Source organism: Tachysurus vachellii, chromosome 24 (genome assembly GCF_030014155.1).
Source record: "Tachysurus vachellii isolate PV-2020 chromosome 24, HZAU_Pvac_v1, whole genome shotgun sequence".
Classification (NCBI taxonomy): domain Eukaryota; kingdom Metazoa; phylum Chordata; class Actinopteri; order Siluriformes; family Bagridae; genus Tachysurus; species Tachysurus vachellii.
Window position 1 is genome coordinate 899,602 of NC_083483.1, and position 12,500 is coordinate 912,101.

The window sequence follows — 12,500 nt, forward strand, 5'->3', positions numbered from 1 at the left end:
AGACACACGTGTTAAAGTCATGTACATGTGAGACACACGTGTTAAAGTCATGTACACGTGAGACACACGTGTTAAAGTCATGTACACGTGAGACACACGTGCATGCAGCTGAATTATTCACTTTTCATTAACTTTATAGCAACACATGATGACATGATGTTATTGATGTCATAAATTCTTACAGAAAATGTTTGGTTTTTGTGGACATTAAATAAAAGGATCCTTAAACAAATCTTTAATATGTTTGAAATGAACTAAACCTATAAATAATGAAGAGAAATGTCAGTAGGTGTAAAGTGCTAACACGTTAAAGTCTGTTGGCAATTTAAACAAAAGTGAAAAGGAAAAAAAAAAATCACATTTGGATGAATTTCTTTAAGTTTTCTTGCCTTTGCAGGACTTTGGGCGTTTCTTTGGTTTGTTGGATTTTGCTTTCTGGCCAATCAGTGGAGTCGCACTTCACCTAACGAACTGCCACTGGAGCAGGCGTCAGACGCAGCAAGAGCCGCCATCGCCTTCTCCTTCTTCTCCATTCTCACCTGGGTACGACACGCACACACACACACACACACACACACGCACACACACACACAGTATATGTGCACATACATTGGGGATTGACTGTGACCTCTGTGTTTCAGGGCTACTTGTGTCTGTTAAACCTGAACAGATTTAAAAACGTCGTCTTTCTGGAGGATAACCAAAGGCTGTTGTCTAAGCCATCACTAACACCGGCACTAGTGTAGATTATCCTTCACTTAACGCTGCACTAAGTCTAACTGGTCTCTTCTAACATTCTAATGCACTTTAATAACTTCTGCCTCTGACGTATAACAAAGTGACATGACATACAGCTAAGTACAGTGACCCATACTCAGAATTCGTTCTCTGCATTTAACCCATCCAAAGTGCACCCGGGGAGCAGTTGGGGGAGTTCGGTGTCTTTCTCTGGCACCTCAGTCGTGGTATTGCCGGCCCGAGACTCGAACCCACAACCTTAGGATTAGGAGTCAAACTCTCTAACCATTAGGCCACAACTTCCCCACACAAACAAACACTACACAGGTTTATTTCCACGTTCATTCCTCTCTTAACTGTCGCGGATTTCTTATAAACTCAAAGACACAAAACATTGCTTGACTTTTTTTCCCTTGTCAGTTTGAACAAACAAACAAACAAACAAACAAACAAACAAAAACAAATAATTTAGTACTTGTCTCTAACTAAAATGTTTTGTTAATAAATTATTTTATCATAATGGTGATCAGAGTTAGCCGTAATGAATGCAGACACAATGAATGCTATGTAGTGTTGAGTTTTTGCACAAACGTCTAGCTGTGACGTATGTTCCTAACTTCCATGCTAACGACTTGGCTTCTTTATCAACGAGCACTAATAAATTCTTGTGCTGTGGTAGATATTTACTAAAAATGCTAACGTATTAATGTGACTAATCTGGTGAATCTGGCTAGGCGGCGCTGACGGTGTTGGCAGTGCAGAAATTCCTGCTCGGAACCGACATGACTCTCTTCACCTGCGCTGAAGCCCCCAAACAGCCGTATCCTTCCAACGACGCCATCCATCAGACCACCATCGACAAGAGCCCAACGCTGATCGAGACGGTGGAGACACGCCCACCCGGATACCAGATCCCACCCGCTTTTTAATCTTCTGGCCAATGAGAAGCAGTGGACAGTGTGGCTTCCCTCCTAGGCTCAGTTGCAGTACTGTTTTCAATGCAACCTCGTCGATCTCCCATTCGCTAATTCTGGAACAATCCACGCTAATGATTCATCACTCTTTCTACAGCGGAAAGAAGGAGTTACGCAAACAAAGAGCAATATGTTATTTCTAAAACAGTATAGAATTCACTACAATTGAACTAGGTTTGTATTTTTAACATAGTTTACTGCTTTATTACTTTATCTCAATAACATGCAGACTAGTCTCTTATAACGCTAACTAGATAGCAAATGAGCTATGTAGCACGCCTGCTAGCCAGTTAGATAACTTAATGAAGTACCAAACTACGATGTAGTTGTTAGCTAGCTTAGTAAAGTGCAGAACTAGCACAGAGTCGTAAAAGATGGTGTTTGATTTGTTTGATTCGCAGAAAGTTAACTGGTCTGTGGTAGATTAACCACAGGTCTGTAGTTTAACTTATTAAGTTATCTATCAAACATGCTAGCCAGTTGTCAAAAATAGTAACTTACTAACAATTACTAGATAGCTTCTAAGCACACACGTAGCATGTAGCACACATGCTAGCTAGTTACAGAGCATAGAAATGCTGTAAACATGCTACCATACAATATTATTCTACTTAGAGTAACTTAGATGAAGATACCTTTCAAAAAAACATGTATAATATTTAATTTGCTTCATTAAAATTCAGTTTGCGACAGTTTACTGCCTTTGGTATCTTATTCATGTGAGTAACTAGCGTGCTAGCATGCTGCCATACTTGTGACCTATAATGAGCGTTAGATAGTAAACAAGCTGCGTAGTGAACGAACAAACGCTCGTTTCTCTGTGTGCTGTTTAACGAAATAAAAAAGATAAAGTACAAATAGACAAAGAAATCAACTGCAACCCCACACAAACACACACACACACACACATACACACATACACACACACACGTTTTAGTCTCGGGTCGTCGATGAGGCCGTGTTTAAAGCAGTACTGAAATGCACGAGTATTGTATCGTTTCCTTTTATCGTGTCTTTTTTGTTTAAAGGGCTTCTCTGTTTAAACAAAATATTAAACATAACGTACTGAAATAAATAATGACTTTAACAATCGCTTATTTGAATCAAATTGTAAATTGTTATAACTTTAGTTTAATAATCCTGATAAAGGAGCTGAGGGACGAAATGCAGTGTAAAAACAATATAATAATCTATTAAAGCTATTAAATATAATCTATATAAAGTTCTATAAGTTATGTATAAAGTATTTTGTGGACTTTGTTTCTGAGCGAAAATCCTGTACTGCTGTAGTCTTTATGTATTTATTCATTATTCATTTTATTCTAGAAATGAAAGTCAATTATTTATTGTATTTATTTTAACGAGACCAAACTACAATTATAACACTAATATCACCCCAGTTAGTGTGTATGAGTTGGAGGGGCGGAGCTAAGAGGGAGGGGCCATTTTAAAGAAAAAAAGAAAAACAGGGATACGAGGATATGAATCAACAATGTGTTTATTCCTGAATGATAAAATGACATTACTGTCTTAAAGAGTCCTGATGAGAGCATCTCCACCTGTGTGTGTGTGTGTGTGTGTGTGTGTGTGTGTGTTGTCAGTGTTACTGCATGATAAGACTAACCATAGAAACACCTACATCCTAAAATACCATTTTAGCATTTAGAGAGGAGAAGAAACATGTTGGTGAATCTCTGACTGAATAAACACTCTTTCTGCAAGAGCCTGTTTTCAGTTTCCTTGTATTTATTTATTACTTACGGCTTCTTTAACCCCATAACGCCAAACGTATGGTATTTGATACCTGAGTTTCTGAGACCTGCATTATCAGTCCTTTACTGAAAAACCTGTTGTATACAATGTGAGACTCGTCTTCTGCCCCCTAGTGGATTGACCTGTGTACTGCAGTCAATAGCAGGCTTTGGTCTGTCTTTTCCAATATGGCTGCCTTCATGGACTGATGGACATGTTGGTGTTTTGCAGGGACAAGTTATGTTAAAAATAGCTGTTGATACTGATTTTTAAATATGAATATGTACTTTATTAAAGCAACTAATAATAAATGTATATTTTATCCAGAATTTTATAGTAAAACTATATAAAATGTGTATAAAATGTGATACAGCAGGTTTATAAGGTCATTTACATTAGACATCACTGGACTGCATTAATCCTGCCACAGTGCCAAATAAAGGATTTTATCATTTATTAAACTAATTAAAAATTAGAAATGTCATCTTAATACAATTTTTAATTTAATCCAATTTAATGGAATTGAAATATTTGTGATTTTTTAAATTACAGTTTTCTTTCTAATAATTTTCCTTTTGTCGTAATCAATTTTCAGTAAAGACATTTACATGATTATTATAATATATATGTTATATGTATTCAGAATACATAAACAGTGTTTCGTGTGTGTTTTCAGATCTTTAAAAGTACCTCATGACATCATGAAGGTGTCATGAAATGAAAAAGGTTCCTGTTTGGGGGAAAAAAGTTTGAAATATTAATCAAATATTATACAAAATATTTTATCAGTTTATCAAATATTATCCAAAAAAAAAAATCAACATTTAAAAACATTTGTAAGTGGAAAAAAAAACAAACCAAAAAACATTTTTTTGGGGATTTTGTTAAAAACACAGTAAACAATTCTATTTAATTCGTTTATCAATTCATTTATCGATAGTTAATCTGAGTAAAGCATTAAAAGATCTTCTGAATATCTGAGTTAGTGGAGACAAATGAACATCACTGATCTGATTCATCCTCAGGTTTAAATTCAGAACAAATGATTCGTACTAAAAACCTCGTGACGGGTTTGATGTCACTGATGGAGACACGTGTAGAAGTAAAGCATTAGCTAGCTGTGTGAGTTACAATAGCAAAAAATTTAGTCTTTAGTCTGTGGATTTAGTCTAACAGTTGGTGCTTTATGTTATTTAACTGCACTTTAAAAATAATCATCAGAGTTAATTTCACATAAATCACTAAATAACAATTATAAACAGACACTAATAATCATAAACTCATCATAATGACAAATTCCAGATTCACTACTTTTAGAAATAAAAAAAAAAAACAAAAAAAAACGTTTTGTCAGTAAAAAAATAGTAGTGTAGAAAAAGTCTAATATATTTTTTCACCACCAGGGGGCGTCAAAACACCGAGAATGGACAGAATAATCCAAAGTAAAATGATCTGAAAGAAGAGAATTAAAACATCACTTTTATTAAATTAAATCTTTGAAAAAAAAAAAAAAACAATTAAATGACAATTGTGTTGAATAAGTTGAAGACATTTCAGTTGTTCCCTTTGGCACTGATACAGTTAGTATTTAATCTTTAGTGTTAAACTTTAATGAGGGATAAAAATGAACATTTATCAAATCAATTTGTGTTTTTATGTTCCACGTGTAAATAAACGGCCCATGTAGTAAACACACGTAGTTTTTCTGAAGTCCTGTATTTTGATCTAGAAGCTTGAGTTTCTGAATTCCTGCTTTAAAGTCTGCAACATGGACATAATCCAGATTAAACATGAGACAATAAAATAAACAAAGTAAATGTTAACAATGAATGTTGATAAATGAATGAAGCGGAACAAATCGACCAGGAGTGTGCTGTATGTCCAGGTTAGTTCAGTCTGCAGCGCTGGTTTAACTGGACGGAGAACAGCACTTGATGCAGCGGAGATCATTTACACAGTGAACTAAAGAGCAGCAGAAAGCTACTGACGCAAACAATATCACAGGAGAGACATTTCTTATTACTGACAAACACAGAGAAAGTGTTTCAGCTACAACATATGATGCATGTTACTGAAGTATGTGGAAGCGCTGAGGACAAACATCAGTCAAAATCTCCTACAAGATCAGGATATTTTTAAAACTCTACTGCATTTCAACTTACCTCAGAATCTAGACGCCTGAACTGGAATTATGTAATTTTCAAGCTACAATGTAGGAAAAAAAAACCATGTACGCCTCCAGGACAGGCTCGTGCTTTTGTTAGCGACTAGCAAGTCTTTACAGATAATGTTCTAATATATACACCAGTGTTTCATTCATTAAGCAGTGAGGTGCTGTTCCCTTTAGCGACGGCGGTCTGAGCCGCCGTGCCGACATCACCTCAGGTCTCCATGTTGTGTTTGAGGGACTTCCTGACTTTCCCAGTTAAGAAGTAGCTTCATGTGTTTGGTCCTAGAGTCATGAGCTTTAGTCAAAAAAAAAAAACAACACAGCATGAAATCCCATTTTCTGAGGTAACGATGTTCTGTTCTGTGACTCAGACACTAATTCTGATAATCAAGGCCGTGAAGGAATTTTCTAAACCTGCAGCCTGGACATAACAGATAAAGTTAAATACTTAATACATTTGAACACCTCTGAAATTTCAGGAGAGAGATGATTTCACAATAAATCACAGCAGGACCTCGTCATCTTCCTGCTCAGGATGAAAAGCTGAATGAAGGAGAAACACAGGCTCTAAAGCTATGAACATGCAGCCAACATGGCGTGTGACTGGATCTCAACACCACCAGCATGGAAACACGGAAGTCCTGCGATAGGAGATCTTTCATTTGTATTTGTTTTGGATGGTCAAACCTCTGTATTGTACTTTATTCACTCCTGTTACATCTCAGAATTTTGTACTAAAGTGTTCTTTTGTTGTGTTGCTTGAATGTTACTGAATTTAAACACAAATTTTTTTCTTGATAAAAAAAAAAAAAAAAAAGTTATTTTTACACATCAAACTCATGAGCTTATTTGAAATAAAGCGTTAAATATATGAAGCAGGGTCTCAGTTCTTTACCGTCAGTGACCTTTTCTAACGCAGTGTAATTAGCGCTGTAGCTATTCATGTGTGTGTAAAGATATACAATCTGCGCACTGCAACTGTTGAACTAGAGCAACAAGGAAATATTTAAACGAGGAAAATTTGCTAACATTAACTAACTATATTTGACTAAGCCTTGTTTCTATGCTAATGCTAACCATTAATTTCAGTAGCTAAGCTAGTCAAAGCTAGTCAAATGCTAGTTAGGGGTGAATATCAGTTCCAGGATATTTTATTAATAAACAGAAGAGATGGAACCCGAAATTTTAGATCGATAATAAAAGTTCATTTTCACACAAATTTAATTTCATTTGATCAGTTATCACTAATTCCTGAGTACATTTAACGGTAACAATATTTTTTCACCTTTATTCTAAAAAAAACCTACCTAATAGTTTTATTATTGTTTCTTATTTCTCGAGTTTTATTTCTATTTATTTCTAACATTTCAGTTACTAATCCTGACTGATTCCTCTGGTCATTTGCATCAAGCAGAGCTCAGGTGCAGCAAACGTATATTTTTAACCTAATTAGATCATTAGAAATGTTTCGATACGATCCTATAAATTGTAGAAAACTTTTATAAATTCGGACCTTCCCATTGTGCAATAAAATGACAGACAGGTTTATCAACATCATTTTCTCTCTGAGCACAAAGTCGTCCTTTTGGCAAAGATTTCCGCAGATGTTTCAGACTCTTCAGTAAAATGTATTGTCTTTAAGATGCAGTCAGTGGGTTTCCTCTGTTCATGCCCTGAATATAACAAGTCCTGAATTCTTATCATGGAACAGTCCAAGCAATATTTTTGTCCGATTTCAACAAAGATGTAACATCAAAATTCTTCTAAATTTTTTTTATATAGACATTTTATCACAATTTCAAAATCAAAACACACACACAAAAAAAAAACGGAGTGAAAATGTGGGGAAGGTCCATGACGGATCGTCACCCCCTGCTCATACACTGAGTTATAAGCCCTTAATTTTCCACAGAGTCGTTTTTCTACAACCTCAAAATTTATATATAAATAAATATATAATATATTAAAGCAAAGTGATGAAGGATCTGGATTTAAGAGTGAATTATATTTCTAAAGTAAAATTCCTTTTCTTCCGCTTTGTGAGATGGTTATAAATCATAGAGCACTAATGTAGGTCGTTGTTGTCCTGCTGCACAAGTGACGACAAATATTTATTAAATACAACAAGAGTGTTAATGAAACAGTAACATTGTCATGATGGAGGAAAAGCTACAGTTTATGGCTTTGGGCTGTGAATTTTTATGTCATACTGACAGCAGCTTGTAGGTACAAAACATGTTCACAACCAAAACCGCAACAGAAAAAACCAACAAAAAAAAACACAAAATTGGAAAAAAAAAACCAAAAAAACAAAAATGTCATTCAAACCATGCAGTGAGACAAAAATCAGAAAACAAAACAAAACTCAAACAAAATTAAAAATACCAAAAAAAATCTAATCAGAAAAGTAAAACAAACGCAACACCAGAACAAACACCACAACAGACGTCAGAAAACGGCAAAACGAAACAAAAATGAACAAATTAGAAAATGCAACAACAAAAAAACAAAACGAAATTGAAAGAAATCAGAAAAACAATGTCATGAAAACTAAAACACAACACATTAGAAAACTCAACAACAAAATAAACACAATTAGAAGCCTGCGGTGTTTAATAAGGACCTTGTTACCGTTGATGACGTTTTGAGTTTGACGTGTTTTTGTTCACGTGTTTTGCACTTACGGGCCGCAGTGTTTCTCTGACGCTGCTTTCACATCGTTAGTGTTGAAATGTTTATCATAAACTCAGCTATGAAAAGCAATAAAAACAAATAAATGATTATTCATAATAATAAAACGAGAATATACGGCATGCTGCGGAATCTCAGGATGAACCGAAGGGGAAAAATAAAGTAAGAGAAGTGTTTTGTTGAATGTATTTCATAGAAATAAATAAAAAAAACAAACAAACAAACAAAAAAAAAACATTTCCTTGTCAAAAACATTTGAGTGCGTGCAAAACTCTTGGGCTTATATATATATATATATGTATATATATATATATATATATATATATATATATATATATATATATATATATATATATATATATATATATATATCATAGGTGCTGCATTCAATAAATATAAGAGCTCTGTAGAGTCTGGAGTAACTGCTGACTCCTGTGTTCAGTCCTGATGATTCTGTCATGCAGGGTTTCAGACCGGTGTGTCAACATTACTGCATCAGTAATGTGTTCAGGATCTAGAAGCTTTATCTGCATTCCTCTTGGCTCCGGGTTCCATTAACACCATCGGTCACTGTTACACGAACCGTCTCATGACTATTCTGATGTTTTAGAAATTTTCCGCAACGTGATTGTAACCCTACGTTCACAACAGCGAGCGACAGAACGACGTCTGTTTTTTACACGGAACCAAGGTACAGTTTCAGCAACAAAGTTAATCTGAATTCTCCAATGTGGTTTCTTAATGTCATGCAAATTAGATGCGAAGTTCTAGGACAGTTTCTTTCCCGCTCACAGCTTAATGTTCTCCCTGCGATGTGCGATGGAAAAAAAACAAACCAAAAAAAAACTGCAGAAGCGTGGTTTCACACGATCCTGTCATATACAACCTCTAATTAACTGTGAGACATGACGTAGAAAAATAAAGCTTGGAAGGAGGTAGCAAAGATCGTCAGTGCCTCTAGTGAGCTATTGAGGTTAGCGTGCGTTGCTAATCTAATCCGAAGAACTGAGCTAGTGCGAAGCCGAGCACGTAACACGTAAATCAAACAAATGAGTTTCACATTAGTTAACTAGCAGGCTTTAGAAGTTATTTATAGCTACTACAACTTCTCATCAGAACTAATGGCCACGCCCACTCGTCACCGAATTGTGTGAACGTAGGGTAGGGAGCTACCGTGAGCTTCTGTATAGTTCAGAACAATATTTAAACATATTTCTATTCTCAAATCTCTAATCAACATGACAATTGCATAACTCATTTTCACCCTACCTACCGTTAGCGTGGTCTTTTTTCTTAGCTTCATTTTTCTTAGCTGAATTCTTAAAGGTGCATGTTAGCATCAAATGTTTTGGTCTGAATCCTCATTGGCTGAACAAACCAGCCCATAACAATAAGCCACACCCATAACGGGTCCGTAACTCTCGGATTATGCATCGAGTAGGACACAGTGCGACGATTGGTCCTCGTCTGACCCGCGATTGTTCGATTGCTCAAACGGGACAGACAGATGGATTGATAAATGAGGTTGTGGGAGGGGCTTAGCGACTAGCAGAGAATCAGGTAGATCCAAAGTCTCCCGGAGCAGCGTGGAGTCAAATGATGGCGCTCGCCTTTTCAGAACCGAGCCACTTGGAGACGTTTCAGAGGACATGGGCAGGTCTGTGGAAGTGGAAACGCAAGGTGGACTCATTTTGTGCTTCCTGCGCAACAGAGACGCTTTTGTTTCTTGCATTTTAAAGGGTGCACTTTTCTGTTTTGGCTGGTTTGACCACGCCCCATGGGTGGAGTCCATACTGTTGTACTTCCTAAGGTCACTTCCTGTACTATTACTTCGCTGTGATTGGCTTTTCAGACATAAAGTGCCTGCAACATGTGGAGATAAGGTGTGGCTGCGTCTGATGAGCCGGACAGTGGAGTCTTTTCCCTCGACACGCGAGAGGATCTGTCTGACTTCTTCGTCTGAGGTGTGTGTGTTAGACGTGTGTGTGTGAGTGTACTTGTCTGGTTGTGTGTGTGTGGATCTGTGTGACGGGATGCTGCGCTGGCTGTACACGCGTCGGCTTGTTTGGACGCTGGCTGTCCGACTGCGACATGTAGGGGGTGTGGCTAGAGGAGAACAAGGGGCGGAGCCCCCAGTCAGAGGAATGCTGGGAACTTTGAGCGAATCGGAGTGGTGCAGAAATAAGTTGTCCTTCGATCCAGGGCTGGCTGAATCCACAGAGTCGCTCTTTATCGCCTCCTACAGGGAGAAGGGTGTAATGTAAAGGTCTCACGTCACATTCACAATCATCGCACGTGTACTCTGACACGCTACCTGTCTTTGGAGCATCCTGAAACTAGACTTTTGTCTAGTTATACGATGCGGTGGGAGGGGCTCCAAATGAGAGGCAGGGCCAGACGGAGGTTCTGGAACCTGCAGCAGAGATTCCCATTCACACAAGTCCGACTTCACTGACAGAAACGAGCCTGAGGACAAAAGGAAGAAGGATCGATTTAAGGGTTTTATTATTGATTTATCTAATAATATGTAAACTAAATAATAATAATAATAATAATAATAATAATAATAATAATAATAATAATAATAATAATAATTTTTGAATAAAAGCTATTTGTATAACAAATTTCCATGTAAAATATTTATTTAAAAGTGAATGTTTTGTATAAGAAAATTAAGGATTATCTGATGCTTCTTTACAAATCATACAAACTATTACTACTAATATTAACAATCTGACTTGATTTAAAATGTAAATTATTTATAATAAAAACAAAACCACAACAATAATAAATGTGACCTTCACATAACACGTATACAGTATATGACATGACACATAAGATAAAATTGTTTTATTTGTTAGTATAATAACAACAGTGACCTGTAATTGTGGTGTGATCGACGGTCTGCTGTTTACAGAAGATCTGATCTCTAGGTTTGTGTCCAGCTTTGGGGTAAAACATGTAGCTGTCGTTGGGTAAAGACATCATTCTCGAAATACTCGGCTTCCCGACTGTGAGCAAGTTTTTGTCCTGAAGGTCATCGCCCTGGAAATGGAAACCTCCTGAGTCAGATTAATGCGAAACTCAAATATAAGATACATTTATCCTGGCACGTTACTGACACACACACACACACACACACACACACACACACACACACACACACACACACAATTTAAAACCTCAGAGTTGCAGGAACGAACCACCTTCTAAAAGGTATTAGATACGTTATGTGTAAATACTCCAGTGCAGCAGGTGGCGCTGTCAATATTTCATGGCGAGCTCAATGACTACAGGAAGAACATTGCCTGCTGTAATGTGCTGAAAGTTGTTAGAGGTGCAGAAATCATTTATAGAACAGAAGGAAAAATAGACATCAGAGATCATTAAATACATGGAAAGTTCAGGATGTTGGTGTGTGATGACAGTGTGATGATTGGACTGCACCGACATGGACACGTCTAACGACACGTCTAACGACACGTCTAACGACACGTCTAACGACACGTCAGGAGAGTGATGTGGAATAAATGATCATATTACAGGCTTGATAAGGATTCTAGTTTATTTAAATAATCTTAAATATAGTGTACATCAGGTGAATCTAAATAAGATTAAATACTACATTAGAACTGGTTTTAGATTTTTATTTAATTAAAATAAGATAATTGTCTCTTATTGTTGTTTTTTTTTGCTGCAGGTCACATGACATCGGGTGAACAGCTGAGGAACAGCAGTACTGAGAATGTTGTAATGAGGATCAACTATTTATAGAAGTTGCTCAAACCCCTAATAGTTTTAATGAGTATTATTTCCTTCATCCAGTTAAATGTCACCGAGTCACTGATGTTTTTATGTTGTGTAGTTATTCGAAGGCAGACGTGGAACCAGAACCCGGAGAACCCCAAACTCCAGCTGGTAGAAGAGACTGTTACCTGTTTAAGTGCAGGAGATCCTGTAACCTCACCAGCAGAGGCGGCGGCATTTTGCCTTCGATTTGCCTGTAGCTCCGCCTCCAGCTCCGCCTCCATCTCCGCCTCCTCACAGGCGTCCTTGTTACTGTCCTCTAAGTGCTTCATCAGCACAGCGACCACCACGTTCACCAGGACGAACTGAGCCACCAGCACGAATGTCACGAAATACAGCGGGGAAACCAGTGGCAGGTAACTCAAGCA

The 12,500-nt window shown here is 37.0% G+C and overlaps 2 protein-coding genes across 2 annotated transcripts in view; one reads left to right on the forward strand and one right to left on the reverse strand.

The window, feature by feature from the left end:
* Positions 1–3,435, forward strand: part of syngr3b (synaptogyrin 3b) — a 6,640-nt gene extending 3,205 nt beyond the window's left edge. The window contains exons 3-4 of the mRNA XM_060860290.1: positions 398–543; positions 1,473–3,435. Of these exons, the coding sequence (XP_060716273.1) occupies positions 398–543; positions 1,473–1,667 (341 nt within the window). The 3' untranslated portion in view covers positions 1,668–3,435. The remainder of the gene's footprint in view (positions 1–397; positions 544–1,472) is intronic.
* Positions 3,436–8,699: 5,264 nt separating this feature from the next.
* Positions 8,700–12,500, reverse strand: part of cacna1hb (calcium channel, voltage-dependent, T type, alpha 1H subunit b) — a 52,145-nt gene continuing 48,344 nt past the window's right edge. Inside the window, exons 30-33 of the mRNA XM_060860265.1 lie at positions 12,261–12,500; positions 11,205–11,370; positions 10,640–10,791; positions 8,700–10,564 (exon numbers count right to left, since the gene is read on the reverse strand). The exon at positions 12,261–12,500 is cut by the window's right edge and continues 30 nt beyond it. Coding sequence (XP_060716248.1) covers positions 9,752–10,564; positions 10,640–10,791; positions 11,205–11,370; positions 12,261–12,500 — 1,371 coding nt within the window. The 3' untranslated portion in view covers positions 8,700–9,751. The remainder of the gene's footprint in view (positions 10,565–10,639; positions 10,792–11,204; positions 11,371–12,260) is intronic.